Consider the following 25,363-nt stretch of genomic DNA (forward strand, 5'->3'; position numbering starts at 1 on the left):
GAGCAAGGAGAGAGAGAAGCAGACTTCTTGTGAGGTTGGTTTGGACAGTTTTTGTTTTGTATTGTGCCCAAATAATTCTGGAATGCTCTTTGTTTTGTCTTGCTCCATCATCATTGACTGACTTATTTTTGATTTGCTGGTCTTTAAAATTGTTTATGTTCATCTGGAGAAAATTTCTAATAGCCAAAACAACTACCTCCCAGTGGAAAGCAGTCAGGGTTCTTTTCTCTCTCTTTCTCAATCCATAAATATGCTCCAGACATTCTTGTACAACTCTTTTTTTTTGGACCCCCCCCCCCAAAAGTTCATTTCTCTTGAATAATATCTAGGAGTGGAGTGTTCATAGTCTAGGCAGATGTATAACTTCATAAGTAATTGCCAACTATATTCTTTAAAAAATTTTATTTCAATTTTTAAAAATATTTTTTACAATTTTGTGTTAGTTTGTGCCATACAATTATATTCTTATCAGTAATCTATGAGAATTACAGATGCTGTACATTTCAAAACATAATGTTGAAAATTTTTCAATTTTAGCTATTCTAACGAGTATAACAGGACTGGAAAAGGTCAGTTTTCATTCTAATCTCAAAGAAAGGCAATGCAAAAGAATGCTCAAACTACCGCACAATTGCACTCATCTCACACGCTAGTAAAGTAATGCCCAAAATTCTCCAAGCCAGGCTTCAGCAATACATGAACCATGAACTTCCAGATGTTCAAGCTGGTTTTAGAAAAAGCAGAGGAACCAGAGATCCAGCTGCCAACATCCGCTGGATCATGGAGAAAGCAAGAGAGTTCCAGAAAAACATCTATTTCTGCTTTATTGACTATGCCAAAGCCTTTGACTGTGTGGATCACAATAAACTGTGGAAAATTATAAGAGAGATGGGAATACCAGACCACCTGACCTGCCTCTTGAGAAATCTGTATGCAGGTCAGGAAGCAACAGAACTGGACATGGAACAACAGACTGGTTCCAAACAGGAAAAGGAGTACGTCAAGGCTGTATATTGTCACTCTGCTTATTTAACTTATATGCAGAGTACATCATGAGAAACGCTGGACTGGAAGAAACACAAGCTGGAATCAAGATTGCCGGGAGAAATATCAATAACCTCAGATATGCAGATGACACCACCCTTATGGCAGAAAGTAAAGAGGAACTCAAAAGCCTCTTGATGAAAGTGAAAGAGAAGAGTGAAAAAGTTGGCTTAAAACTCAACATTCAGAAAACGAAGATCATGGCATCCAGTCCCATCACTTCATGGGAAATAGATGGGGAAATAGTTGAAACAGTGTCAGACTTTATTTTTTTTGGCTCCAAAATCACTGCAGATGGTGACTGCAGCCATGAAATTAAAAGACGCTTACTCCTTGGAAGAAAAGTTATGACCAACCTAGATAGCATATTCAAAAGCAGAGACATTACTTTGCCGACTAAGGTCTGTCTAGTCAAGGCTATGGTTTTTCCTGTGGTCATGTATGGATGCGAGAGTTGGACTGTGAAGGAGGCTGAGTGCTGAAGAATTGATGCTTTTGAACTGTGGTGTTGGAGAAGACTCTTGAGAGTCCCTTGGACTGCAAGGAGATCCAAGCAGTCCATTCTGAAGGAGATCAGCCCTGGGATTTCTTTGGAAGGACTGATGCTGAAGCTGAAACTCCAGTACTTTGGCCACCTCATGCAAAGAGTTGACTCATTGGAAAAGACTCTGATGCTGGAAGGGATTGGGGGCAGGAGGAGAAGGGGATGACAGAGGATGAGATGGCTGGATGGCATCACTGACTCGATGGACGTGAGTCTGAGTGAACTCCAGGTGTTCGTGATGGACAGGGAGGCCTGGTGTGCTGCAGTTCACGGGGTCGCAAAGAGTCGGACATGACTGAGCGACTGAACTGAACTGAACTGAATGAGTATAAAGTAGCATCTTATTTTGGAAATGTAATTCCCCTGATGATTAATGATATTGAGCATCTTTTCAATGCCTATTTGGCCATCTTTACATCTTTTTTAAAATTTATTTTGTATTTGGATGATAGTTGCTTTACAATATTGTGTGTACATCTTCTTTCTCATGTTTCTATTCAAGTCCTTTGCCCTATTTTATTGGATTTTCCTTTCCTTATTGATTTGTAGTTCTTTGTACACGTTGAATGTATTTCCTTTGTATTTTATCAAATATATGCACAATGAGTTTGTATCTTTTGTTTTCATTTCTTTGTCCTTTAATAAGCTAAGGTTTTAAATTTTGATAAGAGTCTAATCCATTACTGGCTCCTTTAGACTTTCAAAACCTGTCTAAAAATTTTGCTCATCCAAGGCTCAGGATGATATTCTTCTCTATTTTCTTCTAGAAGCTTTATAATTGTAACTTTTATGATTGGGTCTATAATCCACTTCAGATTAATATTCAAGCACAGACATGGAACAACGGACTGGTTACAAATTGGGAAAGGAGTATGTCAAGGGTGTATATTGTCATCCTACTTATTTAACTTCTGTCCAGAGTACATCATGTGAAATGCCCAGCTGGGTGAAGCACAAGCTGGAATCAAGATTGCTGAGAGAAGTATCAGTAATCTCAGATATGCATAATCACCTTATGGCAGAAAGCTAAGAGGAACTAAAGAGCCCCTTGATGAAAGTGAAAGAGGAGAGTGAAAAAGCTGGCTTAAAGCTCAACATTCAGAAAACTAAGATCATGGCATCTGGTCCCATTGCTTCATGGCAAATAGATGGGGAAACAGTGGAAACAGTGACAGACTTTATTTTCTTGGCCTCCAAAATCACCACAGATGGTGACTGCAGCCATGAAATGAAAAGATGCTTTCTCCTTGGAAGAAAAGCTATGACAAACTTAGACAGTTTATTAAAAAGTAGAGACATTACTTTGCTAACAAAGGTCCATCTAGTGAAGGCTATGGTTTTTCCAGTGGTCATATGTAGATGTGAGAGTTGGACTATAAAGAAAGCTGAGCACCGAAGAATTGATGCTTTTGAACTGTGGTGTTGGAGACTCTTGAGAGTCCCTTGGACTGCAAGGAGATACAACCAGTCCATCCTAAAGGAAATCAGACCTGAATATTCATTGGAAGGACAGATGCTGAAGCTGAAACTCCAATACTTTGGACACCTGATGCGAAGAACTGACTCACTTGAAAAGACCCTGATGCTGGGAAAGAATGAAGGCAGGAGGAGAAGGGGATGACAGAGGGTTAGATGGTTGGATGGCATCACTGACTCAATGGACTTGAGTTTGAGCAAGCTCCGGGAGTTGGTGCTGGACAGGGAGGCCTGGCACACTGCAGTCCATGGGGTCACCAAGAGTCCTATACAACTGAGTGACTGAACTGAACTGATTATTTTTTTTTTCCCATTGGGTTACTATTTTGGCATTTTTGTCAACAATTTGTCATCTATCTATATATGTATCACTGTAGATGGTGATTACAGCCATGAAATTAAAAGATGCTTACTCCTTGGAAGGAAAGTTATGACCAACCTAGACAGCATATTAAAAAGCAGAGACATTACTTTGCCAACTATGGTCCGTCTAGTCAAGGCTATGGTTTTTCCAGTAGTCATGTATGGATGTGAGAGTTGGACTGTGAAGAAGACTGAGCGCCGAAGGATTGATGCTTTTGAACTGTGGTGTTGAGAAGACTCTTGAGAGTCCCTTGGACTGCAAGGAGATCCAACCAGTCCATTCTAAAGGAGATCAGCCCTGGGTATTCTTTGGAAGGACTGATGCTAAAGCTGAAACTCCAGTACTTTAGCCACCTCATGCGAAGATTTGACTCATTGGAAAAGACTCTGATGCTGACAGGGATTAGGGGGCAGGAGGAAAAGGGGACGACAGAGGATGAGACGTGATGGACGTGAGTTTGAGTGAACTCCAGGAGCTGGTGATGGACAGGGAGACCTGGTGTGCTGCAATTCATGGGGTCGAGTCAGACATGAGTAGGCAACTGAACTGAAGATCCCAATTCCTGTCCATTGGAATATCTGCCCATTTTTACTCCCCAATTAATTTTTATTATGAGGACTTTCCAATAAATCTTGACGTCAAGTGGTGTAAGTGCACCAACTTCTTTTTCTGTTTTGAGTGTATTGCAATTATAGATCTATTGCATTTCTAATTTAGAGTTGACTTTAAATTTGTTCTTACTGTTGTTTGCTTGTTTAAAGATTGGAATAAGCCATTAGAGAGTGAAAACTGATGATTCAGGAGAGACTGGGGGAGGGAAAATTTGCTGGCGTGATCGCTACCCTTCAGTAGGTGACAGGAAGTGGGATCTAAAATACATCAAGTGCGTCTGGCCTGGGAAACGTGAGCAATTCATCCAAATTGAAAAGAGAAAAAGCAGATATTGATACAGATAGATTAAGAGATTAGTGATGGAGATTCATGGAGATGTTCTTCTGTTTCTCAGTTCTCCCTGAAATAGGAGACAATTTCTAACTAAATGAAAAGAAGGCACTGGAAGTTTGATAAGAGAAAACTGTGATGCAGGAACCATCCAGAGGATGTAAAATGGTGAATGCTCTAGGGCAGAAATCAGTAAATTATGGACCTCAGGCTAAACATGGGCCACCATTTGTCTTTGTAAACAAAGTTTTATTGGAATACAGCTATGTCCATTTATCTGGAGAAGGGAATGGCAATCCACTCCAGTATTCTTTCCTGAAGAATTCCATCGACAGAGAAGCCTGGTGGGGTATAGTCCATGGGGTCACAAAGAGTTGGACACGACTGAGTGACTAACACACATGCCCATTTATTGACACATTTCAACTGCGCTTTAAATTATAATGTCAGTTAAGAAGGTACCATAGAGAGTTCACGGCCCTCACATAAATCCTTAAATATTCACTATGTGGTCGTTCACAGAAAAAGTTTCCAACACCTGTTTTAGGAAAATAGAGTTGATTTCTTGACAACTCCTGGAGCTCACCTAGACTTAAGTGATGTTGGTCAGTCTGGGCATGTGATTTTCTCTAGTCATGATTAGGTATATACGTTCAGATGTGGACAGAAGATGAATTAAAGCAGGGATGGCATTTTACCCTGTGAGTTTAAGGAGGAGAGAGGGTCAAGGATGCTGAGGATTTGCCAAGGGAATGGGTACAATGATGGGTCATGCAATATCAGTTAGTTATTGGAGGAGCTGAGGACATACAGGAGTAAAAGGCTGCAAGATTGAGATCAATAGCTACATGGTCCCAGTAGAGTAAATAAGGTGAAAAGATAGCAAATAGGAGTTAGAATGCATACAGTTTAGATTATACAGGGTTGGCAATTATTGAAAATGATGAATTTGGGGATTGAGCAGTGGCAGTGGGTCTCATTTAATCAGGAGAAAGATATTTACATTTGAACTAGCAGCATTTTATACAGACTTGCCTACACTGACTTTGAATAATCTGTCATCTAAAAACCTTGCTTATATGCGTAGTACATCATGCAAAATGCCAAGCTGGATGAAATACAAGCTGGAATCAAGATTGCTGGGAGAGATATAAATAACCTCAAATATGCAGATGACACCACCCTTATGGCAGAAAGCAAAGAGGAACTAAAGAGCCTCTTGATGAAAGTGAAAGAGGAGAGTGAAAAAGCTGGCTTAAAAGTCAACATTCAAAAAGATAAGATCATGGTATCCAGTCCTGTCACGTCATGGTGAATAGATGGGGAAACAATGGAAACAATAACAGACTATTTTCTTGGGCTGCAAAATCACTGCAGATGGTGACTGCAGCCATGAAATTAAAAGACGCTGCTCCTTGTAAGGAAAGCTATGACAAACCTAGACAGCATATTAAAAAGCAGAGACATTACTTTGCCAACAAAGGTCTGTCTAGTCAAAGCTATCGTTTTTCCAGTAGTCATGTATGAATGTGAGAGTTGGATCATAAAGAAGGCTGAGCGCCGAAGAATTGATGTTTTCTAACTGAGGTGCTGAAGAAAACTCCTGAAAGTCCCTTGGACTGCAAGAAGATCAAACCAGTCAATCCTAAAGGAAATCAGACCTGAATATTCATTGGAAAGACTGATGCTGAAGCTGAAGCTCCAATACGTTGGCCACCTGATGTGAAGAACTGACTCATTGGAAAAGACCCTGATGCTGGGAAAGAATGAAGGCAGGAGGAGAAGGGGACGACAGAGGATGAGATAGTTGGGTGGCATCACCGACGCAATGGACGTGAGTTTCAGTAAACTCCAGGAGTCGGTGATGGACAGGGAGACCTGGCGTACTGCAGTCCATGGGGTTGCAAAGAGTTGGGCACGACTGAGTGACTGAACTGACTGAAATATAAGCATATATTTTTACATAGAGAAATGAACTTTTAATTTTTCAAAGATTAAATTATTTTATAATTATCAGTTTTTGAAAAGCATATATCATGAAATTTTTGTTCATGTTAAAGTTCTTAACGTTTAGTTCTTTATTATCTGTTGCTATGCCTAGAAGGGCTTCCCATGTGGCACAGTGGTAGAAGAATCTGCCTGCCAGTGCAGGGGATGCATGAGACTTGGTTTCCATCCCTGAGTCTGGAAGATCCCCTGCAAAAGAAATATCAACCCACTCCAGTACTCTTTGCCTGGGAAAACCCCATGGACAGAGGAGCCTGGCGGGCTGCAGTCCATGGGGTCGCAAAGTGTTGGACACAAGTGAGCACAACGACAAAGTTAAGCATCTCATAAATCCTGGAAAGAATAAGAATTATTATTTCATAAGGTTTGAATAGGGGATAATTTTTTTTATTGTCATCAAAGTGATTTTTTAAAACAAGACATTTTCCCATGATCTCCTTATAATTATTGTAGCTATTAGTAATTTAACTTTATGAAATTTTCAAATTGTCATTTACAATAATACATAAATAAAGAATAATGTAATTCCTTAGGTTTTATGAAAGTTTAGGTTTTTTAGATAACTATTTTATCATTTGTAAATTGCCATTACTTGATTTGGCCAGAAGAAATTACATCCAAAACAAATGAAGTCTGGAAAAAAATTTTTTTCATTTCTTTGGTCTCACCTTGACATTTTGAAGCAAAGCAATAAATCATTTTTTCTCTCTGAATTGCATTAGACATTTTTGTTTCTCTGCTAGTTTATGAAACACTAAAGAAAACACAAAGCAATAAACATTAGGCAAGGAAACAGCACAAACTGGGAATCGTTATCGTTTGCTAAATGGAATGGCCTCCACAGCCTCCACGTCACCCTCTCTCCTCTCCCCAGCATTCCCTCGCTGTAGGTCATGCACAGACTTCTCATTAAATTGTGAAGAGTTAGGTCGGCTCAACCAAGTCAGTAAGCATCCTAAGGAAATAGCACTGATTGAATTGGAAAGAATGCACACACAGGAAAAAGGAATAAACAAAACAAGAAAGAAAAAAACAAAAACACACTGCAGAAACTAATAATAAGTACACAAAGTACACAAGTGTATTTATTACATTTGCAAGCACTTTGTTCTACATTTCAAAAACGCCACCATCAAGCTGTTGGCACATTTATGTACAAAACAGATTAATTGTAATGCCTGCTACAAAGCACTCTGTGAAAATACAAACTCTAATACCTGAAAAAAAAAAAAAGCCAAAAACATCAACATCATTACATAAGTTTAAAAGACAGTTTTAAAAATCATCACAAACTGTTAAGACACAGAACCGAAACACTATAAGATAGAATTTAAAGAAGCCCATTAATACTTTTGCTGAATATCTGTAATACTGCATATATCAGAAAAATGTTGAACCAGTAAGATAACCTAAGTGAAAAAAAAGAAGCAAAACCCCAAATTAATTAAATAATACTACAGAATGCATAATCATGCCACAGATAACCCTAGTAATACACCCCCTACCTACTACAAGAATTGTAAGATTATGGATGATGCACAACTAGTCATTGTACAAAGATTGTTTCACTCGATAAATTTTATTAGAAATGCACTTACACTGAGAAAAGATTTCACATGGTCAAATAGTGCACAATACTACCTAGTTTTTATACACTGACAAGACAGTCTTGTCAGGCTACAGCATTTTAAAAGACACTTTACAGCATTCTTGTAGCATTAGAAATAACCGGAAGAAGAGTTAAGGTTAAAACAAACACCAAATTTGGTCCAATAATACTGATTGTTTTTTTTTATTCCTTTGATATAGGTACGTCTTATAAATGAATACGAATGAACATTTGGTTAAAATGACTTACTTGAAATAAAAACACAAGATATCACTACACTTTGAAAGGACACATTGTATAGTGGCCTCTGACCTCACTCTAAAAAACACTACAGGTAAACCAACATAGATTGGAAGGCTGCAAGCAAAGCTATTATATTAATGGAAGCCTTTTCAAATGTATCATACACATTGGAGGGATCGTTTACAGAGGTGCAATCCATTAAAATGCTTTAAAGTAGGTAAAACAACTTCGGAGGGGTTAGTGTGCTTATTTTTAATATATCACCTTCATAAAGGTAATTAATGTTCCACATTAGCATATTAAAAGTTCCAATCCAGCCACTGCTTAAGTCACAAAGCGATCATTCACCAACAGTCCATGGTAGTTATTTCTGTTAAAGTCATTGCTATACTAAACTTTAAAAGGTAAGCCTGGTGTCACTATCTTAAAAAGGTAACTAGCCATGCATTAGCATCACTGTTTCTACATGCTCACAACAGAAACATGAGTCATCAGAGAGAAATGCTTTTAAGTACATCAAGAAAAAAATAGTGTTAACAAAGATAAGAAGCACTTTTTTTAAACCTACTCTTACAAATTTAGAAATTGCACCTTAGATTGATGAAAACATTAACCAGGGCCTATAGCGACACGGCCACTGATCTTCAGACAGGATTTTTGTGTTTCGAGTCATGATATCATTTCTGTCTATTGTCATAATGTACAGTGGTCCCTTTGAAGGTTACCTGTAGTTAAACTAGTTACTGAAATCAAAACTAAAAAGTATAAAAAGCTACTTTTCTTTTCAAAACATAAGAAAGAATGCAAAAGGTGTAATGTATAACACATGGAGGTGGTTAAAAATCAAATCTCTGCATTTGACAATGTTAGTCTCTTTGATCTTACAGAATTAAGTGAGTTTGAGAAATTTAAAAAAGAAAAAAAGAAAAGGCTGGATAGGAGCTTGTAGAAAAGATCTGATTACACCAATTTAACAAATTAGGAAATGAAGTGCTACGCAACAAAGACGTGTATTCGGGTGATTCATAAGTCACCCCTCCATATCATTGATGAGAAGCACTTTCATTTTCTTTTTCAAAAGATTGGATGGTTGGATGGCCCTTAGTTAAACACCAATGCATTTGAGTGATCGAACTGGAAGGTGGTGTTTATGTGTACGCATTGAGCCGCTCTTTGGAGCGAGTAGAGTGGATATCGTGAAGCTCCTGCTCCTCCTTTGACTTGATGTCTTCATACTTCTGCATCCGGCAGGCGTCTTTCACATAAGCCCAGTTGGCAGACAGAACCATAAGGTAGTGGACCTAGTCAAAGACAAAGATAACTGATGCAGGAAGTCTGTTCTGTGTCTTCACTACACCTTGCTATTAGGAAAGAAATGTTCAAATTATATACGTCTGTAGAACATGTTCATTAACAAAATGGGATGAAGGTTTCTGCTGTAACAGAATATAAACAAAATATATTCCTTCCTCACTCCCCCAATGATGACAATATCTTCTTGGTGCACTTTTTTCAGTGTCTCTTTCTTCTTCTTCAGCTTTGAGGGATCCAAGGGTCTTAATTCAATATTTTAAAGCTTTTATGTGATGCTTCCTGTCCTTCTGCCCTCACTCAAACCGTAGACTACACATTTTATGGTTACGTATTTATGTTTTCTAATCTATTATAGGAAACAGTCTCACATACAGTGGACTCCAGTGAACTGGGACTAACGAAATGATACACTGCCCGATGTGTAATAGAAAACAGGTTTATGGAAACCCCAACACAAACCTGTGGATTTAATTACGTTGATTTTACATTCAATGAATTTTGCACTTTACATTGCAAACTACAAGAGAGCAAGCAATGTGTCATGTGAATCTTGTATTATTTTGTTTAATTTTTTAAAAAATGTTTATTTGTTTATTTGGCTGCACCATTTATTTAGTTGCAGCATGCCAGATATTCAGTCTTCATTGCACCATGAGAATTCTTGGTTGCAGCAAGTGGGATCTAGTTTCCTGAGCGTGGCTGGAACCTGGACCCCCTGCTTTGGGAGAATGGAGTGTTAACCACTGGATCACCGGGAAGTCCCTGAATCTTGTACATTTATATACATTCATAATAGCTAGAATAGTTCAAGAAGGAAGCTCCCTATTTTTCCTGATGAATACAGTGTGAAATAATGAAGCTCCTGGTTTTATCTGAATAGACTGAGCAATGAGATCACTTATTTGTTTTTCTTTCTTTGCTTTCCTTGTAGTCTTTGAGAGAGAAAAAGACGTTTTCCAATTGGTGGATTTTGATGGATGAATAGGAAAGAGAAACTAAGTTGTCAGGTATGTACTTTCTCTGAGCCTTAAAGGGTAGCATTATTTTTACTTAAAGTAAAATAGAACAGGAAAAGTTTTTATTGAATTATAGCGATATTCTATATTATGTACGTTACAGGTATACAGTATAATGATTCACAATTGCTAAAGCTTATATTCCATTTATAGTTATTATAAAACATTGGCTATATTCCAGTGTTGTATAATATGTCCTTATAATTTATACATACTAGCTTATATCTCTTAATACCCTGACCCTATGTTGCCCCTCTTCCGTCCCTCTCTCCACCAGTACCTACTAGTTCTTTCTTTAATTTCTGTGAGTCTGTTGCTTTTTTGTATATTCACTAGCTTGTTGTACTTTTTAGATTCCACATAGAAGCGATATCGTACAGTAGCTGTCTTTCTCTATCTGACTTATCTCACTTAGCATAATACTCTTCAGGTCCATCTGTGGTGTTGCAAATGGCAAAATTTCCTTCTCTTTTATGGTTGAGTAATGTTCCATTGTATATATGGAATATTACTCAGCAATATTCCACTGTATATACACCTCATCTTTTTCCATTCATCTGTTGATGGACAATTAGGTTGCTTCCATGTCTTGGAAATTGTAAATAATGCTGCTATGAACACTGGGGTTCATGTATCTTTTTGAACGAGTAATTTTTCTTTTCAGATATATACCCAGGAGTGAAGTTGCTGGGTCATATGGTAGTTCTATTTAGTTTTGTGAAGAACTTGAAAATTTTGATTAGTCAAGATAGGAGCTAGGCTCATTCTAAAAAAGTAGGGATGAGCATTTAGAATGCAAGGTACATTCTAAACGGTGACTACTGTGGTATGTTCATGTTCAGGCAGTCAATAGGCAGTAGAAAGGAATTTTGACAAAATAATTTTGATACAGCGATACAGTAAAACAATGAAATTCCTTTCAAATGCTGTATTTTGCTTCATTTGTTTAGAAATTGTAAGCCACATGGAAGTAGGAGCTCTGAATTATATTTCTTGCGTTTTCATAGTGAAAGCTTAATCACTGTATGTATGTGGATTAAGTAATGCTTGTACACATAGCCAAATTTGTGTTGTCGTTGTTGCTGTGAAAATATCAAGGGCCTTGGAGAGTGCTTATCAAGCAGCTGGTACTCAGAATATTTGCCATAGGAATGAATTTATTTTTAGATGTTCAGAAACTTTCTCTTTGAAATCTGAGAAAAATATGACCCTTAAATTATTACTAAGAATCTATGAGTGAAATACTAAAAAGAATGTCAATGTTACTGAAAAGAATGTCAGCGTTACTCTATTTTAGAGACTGGAGTTTCCCAGCAGGTTTTCAGATATTTCACCTGGCCCTAGGTTAATGCAAGCTCCAGGCTTGTTACCGGACCTCAGCAGATGAATCCTAAACACCGAAATCTAGAGATGCTAAGTTGACTACTTTTGTCAGCAGACAGACCTTCCTAATATAATAAAAAAATAATAATGGAGTAGTGCTATGCCCTGCTTAGTTGCTCAGTTGTGTCCGACTCTCTGTGACCCTATGGACTGTAGCCCACCACGCTCCTCTGTCCATGGTGATTCTCCAGGCAAGGATATGTGAGTGGGTTGCCATACCTCCTCCAGGGGATCTTCCCAACCCAGGGATCGAACCCAGGTGTCCTGCATGCAGGCGGAGTACAGCACACATGAATCTTGGTCCAAATCCTTACAACCCTTGCCTTAAATGACAGAGGATTTTTAAATACCTTGGTAGAGTGAAATTCATCTCAATTTTCTGACATCTAATATAGAAATAATTATGGTAGCTGTCTTCTGAGATCTGAATGAGATGTGTTGAGGTTAATGACAGTTGCTATCTTACCAGTCCTGATAAAGCATTTGACGGTAACTTCGACAAAGTATATTTTAAAGAAATGTTAGCCTATAGCAGTGCTATGGAAGCTATATTAATACTGCGAACAATAGAAGTAGTTCTATCAGTATTTTCTGTTTCCAGAAACATAAACTTGAGATGTCAATCAATATTTAGAAGTTATTTACTTCTTAAGGAATTTATGCTTTGCTTTTATTTAGTTATCTAAAAGGATGGTTAGTACTTATGAAAGTAATCTTCTAAACTCTTGCTGTTTGAAATAAAATTTATTTATAAGTTAATTCCTAAATCTATGCAGATTTCTTAAGAAATACATAACATCTAAATTTTCTATCATCTTAAAACCTTTTGATAATAGAATCACTTTATAGGAAGCATTTTTAGAGTCATTTAAACACTATTTTGTTCAGACAGGTACTTTTCACTAATGTGTGCCTGAAGGCATGTGTTTTTACACAAAATATTACACACACTATGTTGCAAATGCAAACAAATGCTCTATTATGTACTTCTTTTCATAAAATGATTTGATAGATGTTTTATACATGGGTGTGCATTGCTTGAAGATACACGACCCTAGATTTATCCATTGTGCAGAAATGTGAGGGTGGATGCAGGTGAACAGATGTTTCCTGTTATCTCACAGCCAGGCTATTTGGGATTATGGGGTCTGGGATATCACTGCCCAGAACCTATGGATGATTCTATGTTAAGAATATAAGGCCTTTGCTTATTGTTTTATTGTGACCCCTCAATTACTCAGGCAGCGAGATCTTGTTAAGCATCTCATATTCTGAAGTGAAATTCTTATGGAGACATTTATACACCAAATTTACAATGTTGAGCAATTAACATGATATTGAATTAAAATATCTGAAAATCCACCACAGCCCTGATATGGCTATTTTTGTCAGGTATTTTTGAAAATAGGGTGGTGCTAGTGGTATAGAACCTGGGGACACGGGAGATGCTGGTTGGATCCCTGGGTTGGGAAGACTCCCTGGAGGAGGCCATGGCAATCCACTCCAGGATTCTTGCCTGGAGAATCCTATGGACAGAGGAGCCCCACCGGTGGGCTACAGTCCCTGGGGTTGCAAAGAGTCAGACATGACTGAAGTGACATATATACACACTTTTGAAAACAGTTTTATAAAACAGAGTCAGGTCTTAATGCAAATTGATTTATGAAGTCACTGAAAATAACTGGTTCGAAGCGGCTCACCGGCACATTGTCTCTGCTTTCCTGTTATTAGTCTTTTACAAGAGAAAAGCACTCATTTTTTTTCCGAATGTTTCTTTCACCAACACGTTGGACAATGTATTGGCACCATAACGAAAGGAATTAGATAGTTCCAAATTAACTCATCATTTCTGGGTATTAAAGTAGCTGTTCCATAGCTGAGGTTTTACTGGGCACCTTCTAGAGCTCTCTGCCACGTATATTCTAGGACATGAAAGTAAGGACAGAGGAACCCGGCTGCAAAAGCTCCTACAATGTGCAGGGTCCGTGTTCATCGTTGCCACTTGGCCTCCCACTAAACAAAATGGAACTCATGGTGAGTTACAGAGAAGAGACTGGATCTGGCAAAATTCAGGTCCTCAAAACTTGGTAAAACCTGACTTTCAGGACTTGTTCTTAATATTTTTTAAGAAAGTTATATACAGAAGACACGACCAGAAACTACTAAGGTTTATGTGAAGAAAAATAAATTAATCCTTTTTTCATAAATGACTCCATAAGGAGGAAAAAAGGGTAACGTACGATAAGGAATTGATTAAATTATTTGAATATCCCATTGATGCATATGTGCTGCTACTGCTGCTGCTAAGTCACTCCAGTTGTGTCCGACTCTGTGCGACCCCATAGACGGCAGCCCACCAGGCTCCCCCGTCCCTGGGATTCTCCAGGCAAGAACACAGGAGTGGGTTGCCATTCCCCTCTCCAATGCATGAAAGTGAAAAGTGAAAGGGAAGTCGCTCAGTCGAGCCGACTCTTAGCGACCCCATGGACTGCAGCCCATCAGGCTCCTCTGTCCATGGGATTTTCCAGGCAAGAGTACTGGAGTGGGGTGCCATTGCCTTAGTATATGCCAAATAAATGACTTTTTATGTTAATAGTAGCCTCACATCTAAAATGCTAAGGAATTTACTTATTTTGGTTAGTGTTACCAATATTATGGAGCATTTGAATCCTTCAACTGATTACTAAATGTCAATTCTATTGTAACAAATATCTTTCTTTAGAGTAAGCCTTATTTTTCACTTAATTATTTGCTCATTCTCCCTCTCTCTTTTTTAAAATGATGCTAAAACACATATGATTCCTACAGACTTTGGATATTAGAGGCAAATGGTCATCTCTACAGGCAAACTGAAAAACCAAGCCTCAGAGCTTTGAGGTCTTACCATAGCGATGACTGCAGCCCCAGCTCCGGCAAGGGCAACAATAAACAAGTGGAAGGTCATGTTCAGCTGCAAGAGAAAGCAGAGAGAAACAGACATGCATCAGGGTTACAAGAGAAGAGTGATAAGGCGTCCACAGCCTTATGAGTAGGAACTCTGCTCATCTTTAACAGAAGTGCACCTCACAATATCTTTTCTTCTGCTGCTGCTGCTGCTAAGTCACTTCAGTCGTGTCCAACTCTGTGCGACCCCATAGATGGCAGCCCACCAGGCTCCCCTGTCCCTGGGATTCTCCAGGCAAGAACACGGGAGTGGGTTGCCATTTCCTTCTCCAGTGCATGAAAGTGAAAAGTGAAAGTGAAGTCGCTCAGTCGTGTCTAACTCTTAGCGACCCCATGGACTGCAGCCCACCAGGCTCCTCCATCCATGGGATTTTCCAGGCTAGAGTACTGGAGTGGGGTGCCATTGCCTTCTCCGTGTTTCCTCCTGAAAGTTGTTTAAATCTTTGCAACTGCACTATTTTAGTATAATTTCATGTTAAAGATGAGATCATGATTAATAATGATGGTTTCCAGTAATATTATAACCACAAAGGCTATGGCATATCTTTTAAAATATAGCCTTATGATTTTCCAACTTTCACTAAAATGATAGTTTCTAGAAAAAATTTTTGTCATAATTTTTATTGAAATGTGCAGAGTATCTCATTCTTATTTATTTTCTCATCCCCCTGCATAACAACATTGCAAGTGAACTTGCCTCTGAAAGAAAAAGGCAGGAATTTGATGTCACTTTAATTATATATCAAATAACAAAATGAAGCTCAAATTCTAACAAAATTAAAGGCTGTAACAACACTCACCTCAGTGGATTCACACATTCTCAGGAAGTTCTCAGAGACAGTGCAAATTTTCTTTTCCTCTCCAATTGTCACAATCCCTACAATATTCAGAAAAGTACAGTTTAACATTTTACATATTTTCAGGATCCCAGAGAGAGAGAAAAAAAAAAAACTTGAGTGGATAAAATATAAGTAAGTTTCCTTTTATGTGATATTATAATGGAAAAACTCTTCCTCAGCTCTCGTGGCTTGATAATAATCATGAAAAATAAAACTTAGAATGGAAGATCAAGACTATTCAAGCCTCAAGCAATTTAAAACATTTTCAATCTGAATTCAATGGGATCTAGCCACCAGAATCTTCAGATTCAATTGTAGCTACTTCATTGGTTTGGTCCATTAATGTCATGGTGTAGGCATCAGAATTATTTGGATAACTGTGCTCCAGATGAAGTCAGGATCTAAAAGTATTCTGCTTGTACAAAGCCTCCGTTAGTCTATAAAAGCATACTGCACAAAGGAGCAATTTTTCTCCGCTAACGCTGAAAACAGTGTTATTAGTAAGAAGAAATAAAAAGCTGCAATTTCACTCCTGTTTATTCTTGCTCCAGTTGGTTTATGGATCAACTGCATCAGAATCTCCTGACTAGAGATCTCTTCAAGAAAATTAGAGATACCAAGGGAACATTTCATGCAAAGATGGGCACAATAAAGGACAGAAATTGTATGGACCTGACAGAAGCAGAAGATATTAAGAAGAGGTAGTGAGAATACACAGAAGAACTGTACAAAAAAGATCTTCATGAGCCAGATAATCACAATGGTATGATCACTCACCTAGAGTCAGACATCCTGGAATCCAAAGTCAAGTGGGCCTTAGGAAGCATCACTACGAACAAAGCTAGTGGAGGTGATGGAATTCCAGTTGAGCTATTTCAAATCCTAAAAGATGAGGCTGTGAAAGTGCTGCACTCAATATGCCAGCAAATTTGGAAGACTCAACAGTGGCCTCAGGACTGGAAAAGGTCAGTTTTCATTCCAATCCCACAGAAAGGCAATGCCAAAGAATGTTCAAGCTACTGCACAATTGCACTCATCTCACATGCTAGTAAAGTAATGCTCAAAATTCTCCAAGTCAGGCTTCAACAGTACGTGAACTTCCAGATGTTCAAGCTGGATTTAGAAAGGGCAGAGGAACCAGAGATTAAATTGCCAACTTCTTGCGGATCATCGAAAAAGCAAGAGAGTTCCGGAAAAACATCTACATGACTGAGCGACTGAACTGAATTGACTGCTTTATTGACTACACCAAAGCCTTTGACTGTCTGGATCACAATAAACTGTGGAAAATTCTGAAAGAGATGGGAATACCAGACCATTTGACCTGCCTCCTGAGAAATATATATGCAGGTCAGGAAGCAACAGTTAGGACTGGACATGGAACAACAGACTGGTTCCAAATAGGAAAAGGAGTACGTCAAGGCTGTATATTGTCACCCTGCTTATTTAACTTATATGCAGAGTACATCATGAGAAACACTGCGCTGGATGAAGTACAAGCTGGAATCAAGATTGCCGGGAGAAATACCAATAACCTCAGATATGCAGAGGACACCACCCCTATGGCAGAAAGTGAAGGAGAACTAAAGAGCCTCTTGAGGAAAATAAAAGAGGAAAATAAAAAGTTGGCTTAAGGCTCAACATTAAGAAAACGAAGATCATGGCATCTGGTTCCATCACTTCATGGCAAATAGATGGGGAAACAGTGGAAACAGTGTCAGACTTTATTTTTGGGGGGCTCCAAAATCACTGCAGATGATGACTGCAGCCATGAAATTAAAAGACACTTGCTCCTTGGAAGAAAAGTTATGACCAACCTAGACAGCACATTAAAAAGTAGAGACATTACTTTGCCAACAAAGATCTGTCTGGTCAAAGCTCTGGTTTTTCTAGTAGTCATGTATGGATGTGAGAGGTGGACTATAAAGAAAGCTGAGTGCTGAAGAATTGATGCTTTTGAACTGTGGTGTTGGAGAAGACTCTTGAGAGTCCCTTGGACTGCAAGGAGATCCAACCAGTCCATCCTAAAGGAGATCAGTCCCGAATATTCATTGGAAGGACTGATGCTGAAGCATCAATACTTTGGCCACCTGATGCGAAGAACTGACTCACTGGAAAAGATCCTGATGCTGAGAAAGATTGAAGGCAGGAGGAGAAGGGGACGACAGAGGATGAGATGTTGGATGACATCATCGACTCAGTGGACATGAATTTGAGTGAACTCCAGGAGTTGGTGGTGGACAGGGAGGCCTGGTGTGCTGCAATCTTTGGGGTCGCAAAGAGTCAGGCACGACTGAGTGACTGAACTGAACAGCATCAGAATCTCCTGGGGAACTATCACAAACTTGTATCTCTGGATCCACCGGAGGACTAATCCGTCAGAGTCTGTGAACGTTTGCCAGGAGTATTGAATTTTAACAAGCACATAGGTAATGCACTGCCACAGACCTCATCTTACAGAAGTGATCAAGTTCATCCTAAAACGGGTCTTTGATTTTGTTTTGAGAACTCCTAGAGTATTAAGCACATATATACATGAAAGGAAAAATTCACAACTTCTGGGCAAACTAATACCTCAGCTTTTAGCACTTGCTGCATAACAATATATGGACATATTATTTAGTTTTAATATGTACACATATTCACACATTCTTAGCTTTGAGGTGCACCATCAACTCTCCATGTTAATGGATCTGCTTATACCAACCTGCTTTGCCAATGGTTTGGGCAATTATTTCAGTTAAAAAAAAATCTACTTGCAATATCTTGAATTCAGAGATCCTTCTCTGGGACCTTCCTTTTTTGCCATGGTAAGTCTAAGAGGGGTTAAAAAGAACCTCTGGAAGATGTGTCTAATAAATCATCATTAGTGAGAAATCTTCCCAGGAAAGGCTATCTTTCTCCTTGCTGATCTGTTGCAGACTTCATTCATTCACATGAAACACCCTGGCTACGCATGCATTTCTCTGCCTATTTCTTTATTCGCATTTGCAGCAAAACTTCTAGGAAGTGTTGCTTAGGCTCCGTCTGCAATTCCTTTCTTTCCATTTTCACTTAAACCCTTTCGAGTCAAATTTCACCCCAATCCTCCACTGAAACTTTCCTTATGAAGATCACTCATGCGCTTCACATTGTTAAATCTGAAGGTGAATTCTCAGTTCACCTTCTATTCACCAGTCAGCAGTACTGGAGGCAGCTGATGACTCCCACAAGGCTTCCCTGGTGGCTCAGTGGTTAAAGAACCTGCCTGCCAATGCAGGAGACGTGGGTTCGATCCTTGGGTTGGGAAGATTCCCTGGAGAAGGAAATGGCAACCCACTCCAGTATTCTTGCCTGGGAAATCTCACGGACAGAGGAGACTTGCATCCTTCATGGTCTCTTTATTTGGATTCCAAAATCTACACCCTCCTGCTTTTGCCTTTCTGTTCTCACCGGCTTCTCCCAATCAGTATCTTTGTCTGGTTCCTCCAGCAAGCTAGGATCTCTTTCAGTGGTGCTTCTCAGAGTCCGGTCCTCAGTTATCTGTCTCCTTTGCTGGCCTCGGCCGTTCTCAGAGCTTTCAACTTTAAACATTATCAAGATTCCTAAATCCATACAGGCAGCCCCATACTTCTCTCCTGAAACCAAGACCCAAATATCCAACTTCTTACTTGACAACTCTATTGAGTCCTCTAATAAGCACCCGAAAAACAACACTGCCGAAACTGAAGTCTCATCTTCTCCCTTGCCTGCCCCACTCCTGAGCAAGCTCTTCTGGTTGGCTTTCCCATCTCATTTGATAGCTAATCAGCCTTCCCAGTTGCTTAATCAAAAAGATGAATTCCTTCTTGAATCCTCTTTTCCTGTCGACCCCCACACACAACCCATCAGGAAATTCTGTTGCCTCTGTCTGTACCCATTGTGATCCACAATTGGGGGGTTGGTTTTCTTCTTTTCTGATGCCCTTTGTTTATAACTTGATTGCATATGAACATTAAGGATTCTTATTAAAGATGTATTATTTGGAGGGTAAATACATGCTGTCCAGGCAGTAGATTCTTTGTTAAGAGCAAACAGAAAGCCTGTACAGATGACGTGAAAGGTTGCATGACACCTCTGCACATCACAGAACAAGGCTACGCCTGAATAAATCCTGGATGAAAGTGCAAGAAGAGAGTGAATAAGGTGCCTTAAAACTCAACATTCAGAAACCATTCACGGCATCTGGTCCCATCACTTCATGGCAAATAGATGGGGAAACAGTGGAAACAGTGACACACTTTATTTTTTTGGCCTCCAAAATTACCACAGATGGTGACTGCAGCCATGAAATTAAGACACTTGCTCCTTGGAAGAAAAGCTATGACCGACCTAGTTCAGTTCAGTTAAGTTCAGTCGCTCAGTCATGTCCGACTTTCTGCGACCCCATGAATTGCAGTACACCAGGCCTCCCTGTCCATCACCAACTCCAAGAGTTCACTCAAACTCACATCCATCGAGTCGGTGATGCCATCCAGCCATCTCATTCTCTGTCGTCCCCTTCTCCTCCTGCCCCCAATCCCTCCCAGCATCAAAGTCTTTTCCAATGAGTCAACTCTTAGCATGAGGTGGCCAAAGTAGACAGCATATTAAAAAGCAGAGACATTACTTTGCCAACAAAAGTCCATCTAGTCAAAGCTATGGTTTTTCCTGTAGTCATGCATGGATGTGAGAGTTGGACTATAAAGAAAGCTGAGCACTGAAGATGCTTTTGAACTGTGGTATTGGAGAAGACTCTTGGGAGTCCCTTGGACTGCAAGGAGATCCAACCAGTCCATCCTAAAGGAAACCAGTCCTGAATATTCATTGGAAGGACTGATGCTGAAGCTGAAACTCCAATACTTTGGCCACCTGATGTGAAGAACTGACTCATCTGAGAATACCCTGATGCTGGGAAAGATTGAATGTGGGAAGAGAAGGGGACGACAGAGGATGAGATGGTTGGATGCATCACCGACTTGATGGAGATGAGTTTGATCAAGCTCCAGGAGTCGGTGATAGACAGGGAGGCCTGATGTGCTGCAGTCCATGGGGTCGCAAAGAGTCATACATGACTGAGCGACTGAACTGAACTATGCTGTAACAGGGCTAAGGTTCAAAGAGCAGCTTTAATCATAGTCATGCTTCACACTTACCAGATGTATGTCCCCTACAATATCTGGGGTGTACTGGACTAAATATATTGCTTATCAGAAATTCAAACTTAACTGGGTGTCCTGTAATTTACCTGGCAACCCTCTCTGTGAGACTAGCCACATCTCTTCCAATTTTAATTTTTCAGATTAGAAGAATTAAAAAGGAAGACATTTTAGTTGGGGGCGGGGAATGCTGAAGTTAGGGCTGTGGTTTTCCGAGCAGCTATTTTCCAGTGACCTCCAGCAGCAGGTGCCAAGGTTTCCTTTTCCTGTGTTTACCTGGACATGATTCCAAGGTTTAAACTTTCCCCAGAGAAGACCTGCCCACATTCCTTCCATCATCATCTTGCCAAGAACCCCATGCACAGAGCAGATCATCCTGATTTTCATTTGCATCACGCAATGGGGGCTGAAACTCCTTCCATCAAGAGCATAGGTGGACATTGTTTTAGAACATTGGGCTAGCTGGTGATGGACTGGTTCGACCATACCCTGCAGTCTGTCTACAGTCTAACTTCAGAGCCACAGTCTAACCTTGCGATCCCCTCTACTGAACTGTTTCCCACTTGCCTGAAGTACGGGGACACCCGCATTAGAGAAAAACATTTAGAACACTTTATTAGATTTTAAAGGTCTTCCCTGGTGGCTTGGATGGTAAAGAATTCACCTGCAATGCAAGAGACCTGGGTTTGATCCCTGGGTCAGGAAGATCCCCTGGAGAAGGGAATGGCAATCCACTAACAGTTGTGTTGTAAAAAAAAAAAAAATCAGTTTGAGCACATGACTTTGCATATCTTCTATAAATTCTGTAGCCCCCATATCATTACAAAGGATGGGATGGAATTCCAAACAGGTTAGGTGAGATTAGACTCAACTTTCCTCATTCATAGTTCAGTACTTGTTTCAACAGTGAGGCAGCTCACTTCAAGCCAAAAACAGACTCTGAAACTGGATGGAGAGAATCCAGTGCTGTTACTTACTAGCTGCGTCACCTTGGACAGGAAGTTAACCTCCTGGTACCTCAGTTTTTTCATTTATAAAGAGGATAACCACAGGATCCACCACATAGAATTACTGTGAGAACTAAACAGGCAAACATATACAAACTATTGTAAGCCCTTATGCACATAAGAAATTATTATTATTACATGAGGTTTCAGCCCTAAATAAAAATAACCTAAGAGGACCTACTGATTGATTTAGTATTTTTTGATTTTTTTTAAAAATTATGAAATGGTAAAGTTAATTTTTTCCCCTGTTTCAGAAAACAATGAAGTATCTATTTCTTAGGTGAGCTTCATAGCAGACTTCACAGACTATATAGTTTATTGGGGGAGAATGAAAATACTATGCAAACACTACACGGTTCATGTCATAAGAGTGACTTGCACTCACTCTGAAATTCCCTTAGTTTGGTTTTAAAACAATGACTTAAACGTGAAGATTCGGATGCATCTCTCTCTTTGGTCGAAGTAACGATGGTTCCCAAGTGGTTTACGCTAGTTTGCTCAGTTGCTCAGTCATTTCCAACCCCTTGCGACCCTTAGGACTGTAGCCTGCCAGGCTCCTGTGTCCCTGGGACTTTTCAGGCAAGAATACTGGGGTGGGTTTCTGTTTTCTTTTCCATTACACTAGTTTAAAATGAAGCAAACCATGTGAGGTGCTGTATTTACAGCCAGGTATACACCTACCAAACTGACGAAGGTCCAGGCAGAGATTCGCTCCCTCCACTAAGGTGGTGTTTCGGCAGATGGTCCACAGGTTGAAATACATGTAAACTGGCAGTGAGGTGAATGCCGTGACTCCCAGCCAGGCCAGCATGAAAAGGTATGTCAGCATAATAAACTGCAACAGAGAAAAAGTCAAGACAGAAAACATATAATCTACTGGGAAGGAGGGATTCTGTGTTTAACCTACACAGCTCAATATTTATCACAACTCCGGTAGGTCCTGCCACCAGTAAAGAAGCTAAGAGATGGTGAACACGGATCATGAGAAGAAAGGGGCTGGAAAACTGCATCACAGAGGTTCTGATGGACAAAGGAAGAGTTCCTCCATCTGCACCTTAATGCCTGTTTCATTCATGTATTGATCTCGAAAATCTCACCACACATTTTTTAAACTTTAGAAAACATTAACTGATAAATTTTAAGATGTGATCCTGCACACTGAGTTAAAACTTTGCCAATAGCTTTGTATGACAATTAAATGGGCACAAATTCACATCATAAATATTTAAGCTACTTAATCATGTTTACATTTAACATTCTAAGTACGATGACTCACAGGTCATTTTGGTATATAATGATATGAGTGTGTATTTCTACTCCTCTTTTTCAATGACTTTTGTAAACTTTAAGTCTAAATCTTCTTTCATGCACACTAATTTTACCTTTGACTGACTGGTTGATTTATCAAGCACTGACATGCTACTCATTCACTGTGTCCCCAGCCTAGATGTCACATTTGTTTAGAAGAAGTGGGGCCTTAGAACATGCTGGTTAAAGGCACAGATTTCTGAACTGGTTTGAGTCCAGGCTGCTTTTTATGCCTCTTTGTGATAAATTTAGCAGAGCATGCCTGCTAAACTGATCTGAAATTACAATGACAATTGTAATCTACAGTTGTAATCACTGCATGACTGTCGAGAGGCTGGACTGAGATGATTCGGTGGAAGCACTGAGCATCAAACCTGGCGCATACGAAGCCCAGACAAAGTATTAGTACTTTTTATTCTAGGCAGTATTATTGTAGTAATAGTAGTAGTAATAATCATTACTACTGCCACCAAACATATATCTTGCCTGAATAATAGGAATGTGTAGAAGAAGGAAATTAGGCTTCATTTCACGTTTGGAGAAAATAAAAAGCATGAGAAGTTCTCAAGTCTGGGAAAATTATTTAATGAGCGCTTCCGCTGGAAGAGGAAGGCTCTCAGAAGTCTGGAAACTACCCTAAACTGAAGAAATCTTGTTAATGGAACTCCTGGGAGAAAAAAAGCTCTGTTTATTAACATTTTCATTATTCAGAACTGTAGACCTCAGTGCTAATTTACAATCTCAAGAATAATAAGCATGATACTGCCCCTCCAGACCCAGTCCTCTGGAGGGTAATGGCGACTCAGAGCCCACAGAAGAGTCATCAGCAGGCCTTTTGGCTCCGTTCGGCCTTGTTTTCCTTTCTGACCCAGGGGACTTTTCAAAAGCTTCTTTTGATGGTGCTGTTCACAGTAGAATGGGACTTTGGATTTGATGGGTTTACACTCAAACTGGCCTGGAATTCTCTGAACTGTGTTGCTGCTGCTACTTCACAAGGCAATGGAAGGAGTGAATTCTGAAACCGTATTTGCTATAATGTCACAGCATAGTAATAAAGCTGAATTTTATGGAATCAATCTTTGCTGCAAGAATATGTTTTCATGAGGACTAATGCATTAACTTTTGTTCTAACATACAAAAGATTTTACTTCTGAGTTGGAGTACAAACAGTTACATTTTAGGGAGTTCATAGTCACTAAAGTATTCATACTGAACATTCTAAAAATATAAGGCTATTTTCCTACTTTATGTTTTTCCTTAGAATCTGATAATTACTAAGATTGAAAAATTATTTGAATTGATAAAGTGTGATTCTAGGTAAAAATTCTCTATATGTAATAAAATATCTCATGATTATCATCTTATTTCTAGCTTTCCACTGCTAGTAATATGACAGGTATTTTGTTGTCTGAGCATTAAACAAATGAGCTACTCTTTTTCTCTAAACTGAGTTATAATTGATATATATCATTATATCAGTTTCAGGTGTACAACATAATGGTTTGATATTTGTATATATTGTGAAACGGTCATTGCAATAAGTCTAGTTAACATCTGTCACCATACATTGTTATTGTTATAAATATTTTGTAAACTATTTATTCACATGTAGTGTTTATTGCCTTGAACGATATATTTTACTTTCTAAACTAAACAGCAGTGGCCCTGTTTATAGAAAGGAGAGAGGGATGGGTCTTATGGAAGTCTGATATATAAAGTGGACTCACTGGCTTTTCCTATTTCAGCCACAGTTTAATGTATCTCTCACTTATATTAAAACACTGACCATTTCCTCCTAATTCACAAAGAAAAATATCTCAGTAAAATTTCTTTGGTTTGGTTTAGATTAGTTAACTTGTTGATCTTAGATGGTAAAAACTGTCATTTTTTAATGACATTAATGTCATTTAATGCCATTAAATGATAAAGACCTGGGTGCCAGATTCATAATTAATATCCAGCAATCTTATTATCACACCATTATTGAGTACCATTTCATCAGAACATGCAAATGACTTTCACAATAGGTACCTTCTTGTTACCATAGTTCTTGTTTTGTGTTTTATTCAAAATACATTTGTTGAGGGTCTAATATGTGTTAGTATTACACTCAACAATCTTGCTGTGAATTCCTTCTTAGTGGCTTAAAACTTTTAAAAATATGTATT

At 39.1% G+C, this 25,363-nt stretch overlaps 1 protein-coding gene across 1 annotated transcript in view; it reads right to left on the reverse strand.

The window, feature by feature from the left end:
• Nucleotides 1–7,725: 7,725 nt before the first annotated feature.
• GPM6A (glycoprotein M6A) overlaps nucleotides 7,726–25,363 on the reverse strand; it is a 247,145-nt gene continuing 229,507 nt past the window's right edge. Inside the window, exons 4-7 of the mRNA XM_052661403.1 lie at nucleotides 22,569–22,722; nucleotides 15,686–15,762; nucleotides 14,827–14,892; nucleotides 7,726–9,530 (exon numbers count right to left, since the gene is read on the reverse strand). Coding sequence (XP_052517363.1) covers nucleotides 9,378–9,530; nucleotides 14,827–14,892; nucleotides 15,686–15,762; nucleotides 22,569–22,722 — 450 coding nt within the window. The 3' untranslated portion in view covers nucleotides 7,726–9,377. The remainder of the gene's footprint in view (nucleotides 9,531–14,826; nucleotides 14,893–15,685; nucleotides 15,763–22,568; nucleotides 22,723–25,363) is intronic.

This window comes from Budorcas taxicolor, chromosome 24 (genome assembly GCF_023091745.1).
Source record: "Budorcas taxicolor isolate Tak-1 chromosome 24, Takin1.1, whole genome shotgun sequence".
In the NCBI taxonomy this organism is placed as follows: Eukaryota; Metazoa; Chordata; class Mammalia; order Artiodactyla; family Bovidae; genus Budorcas; species Budorcas taxicolor.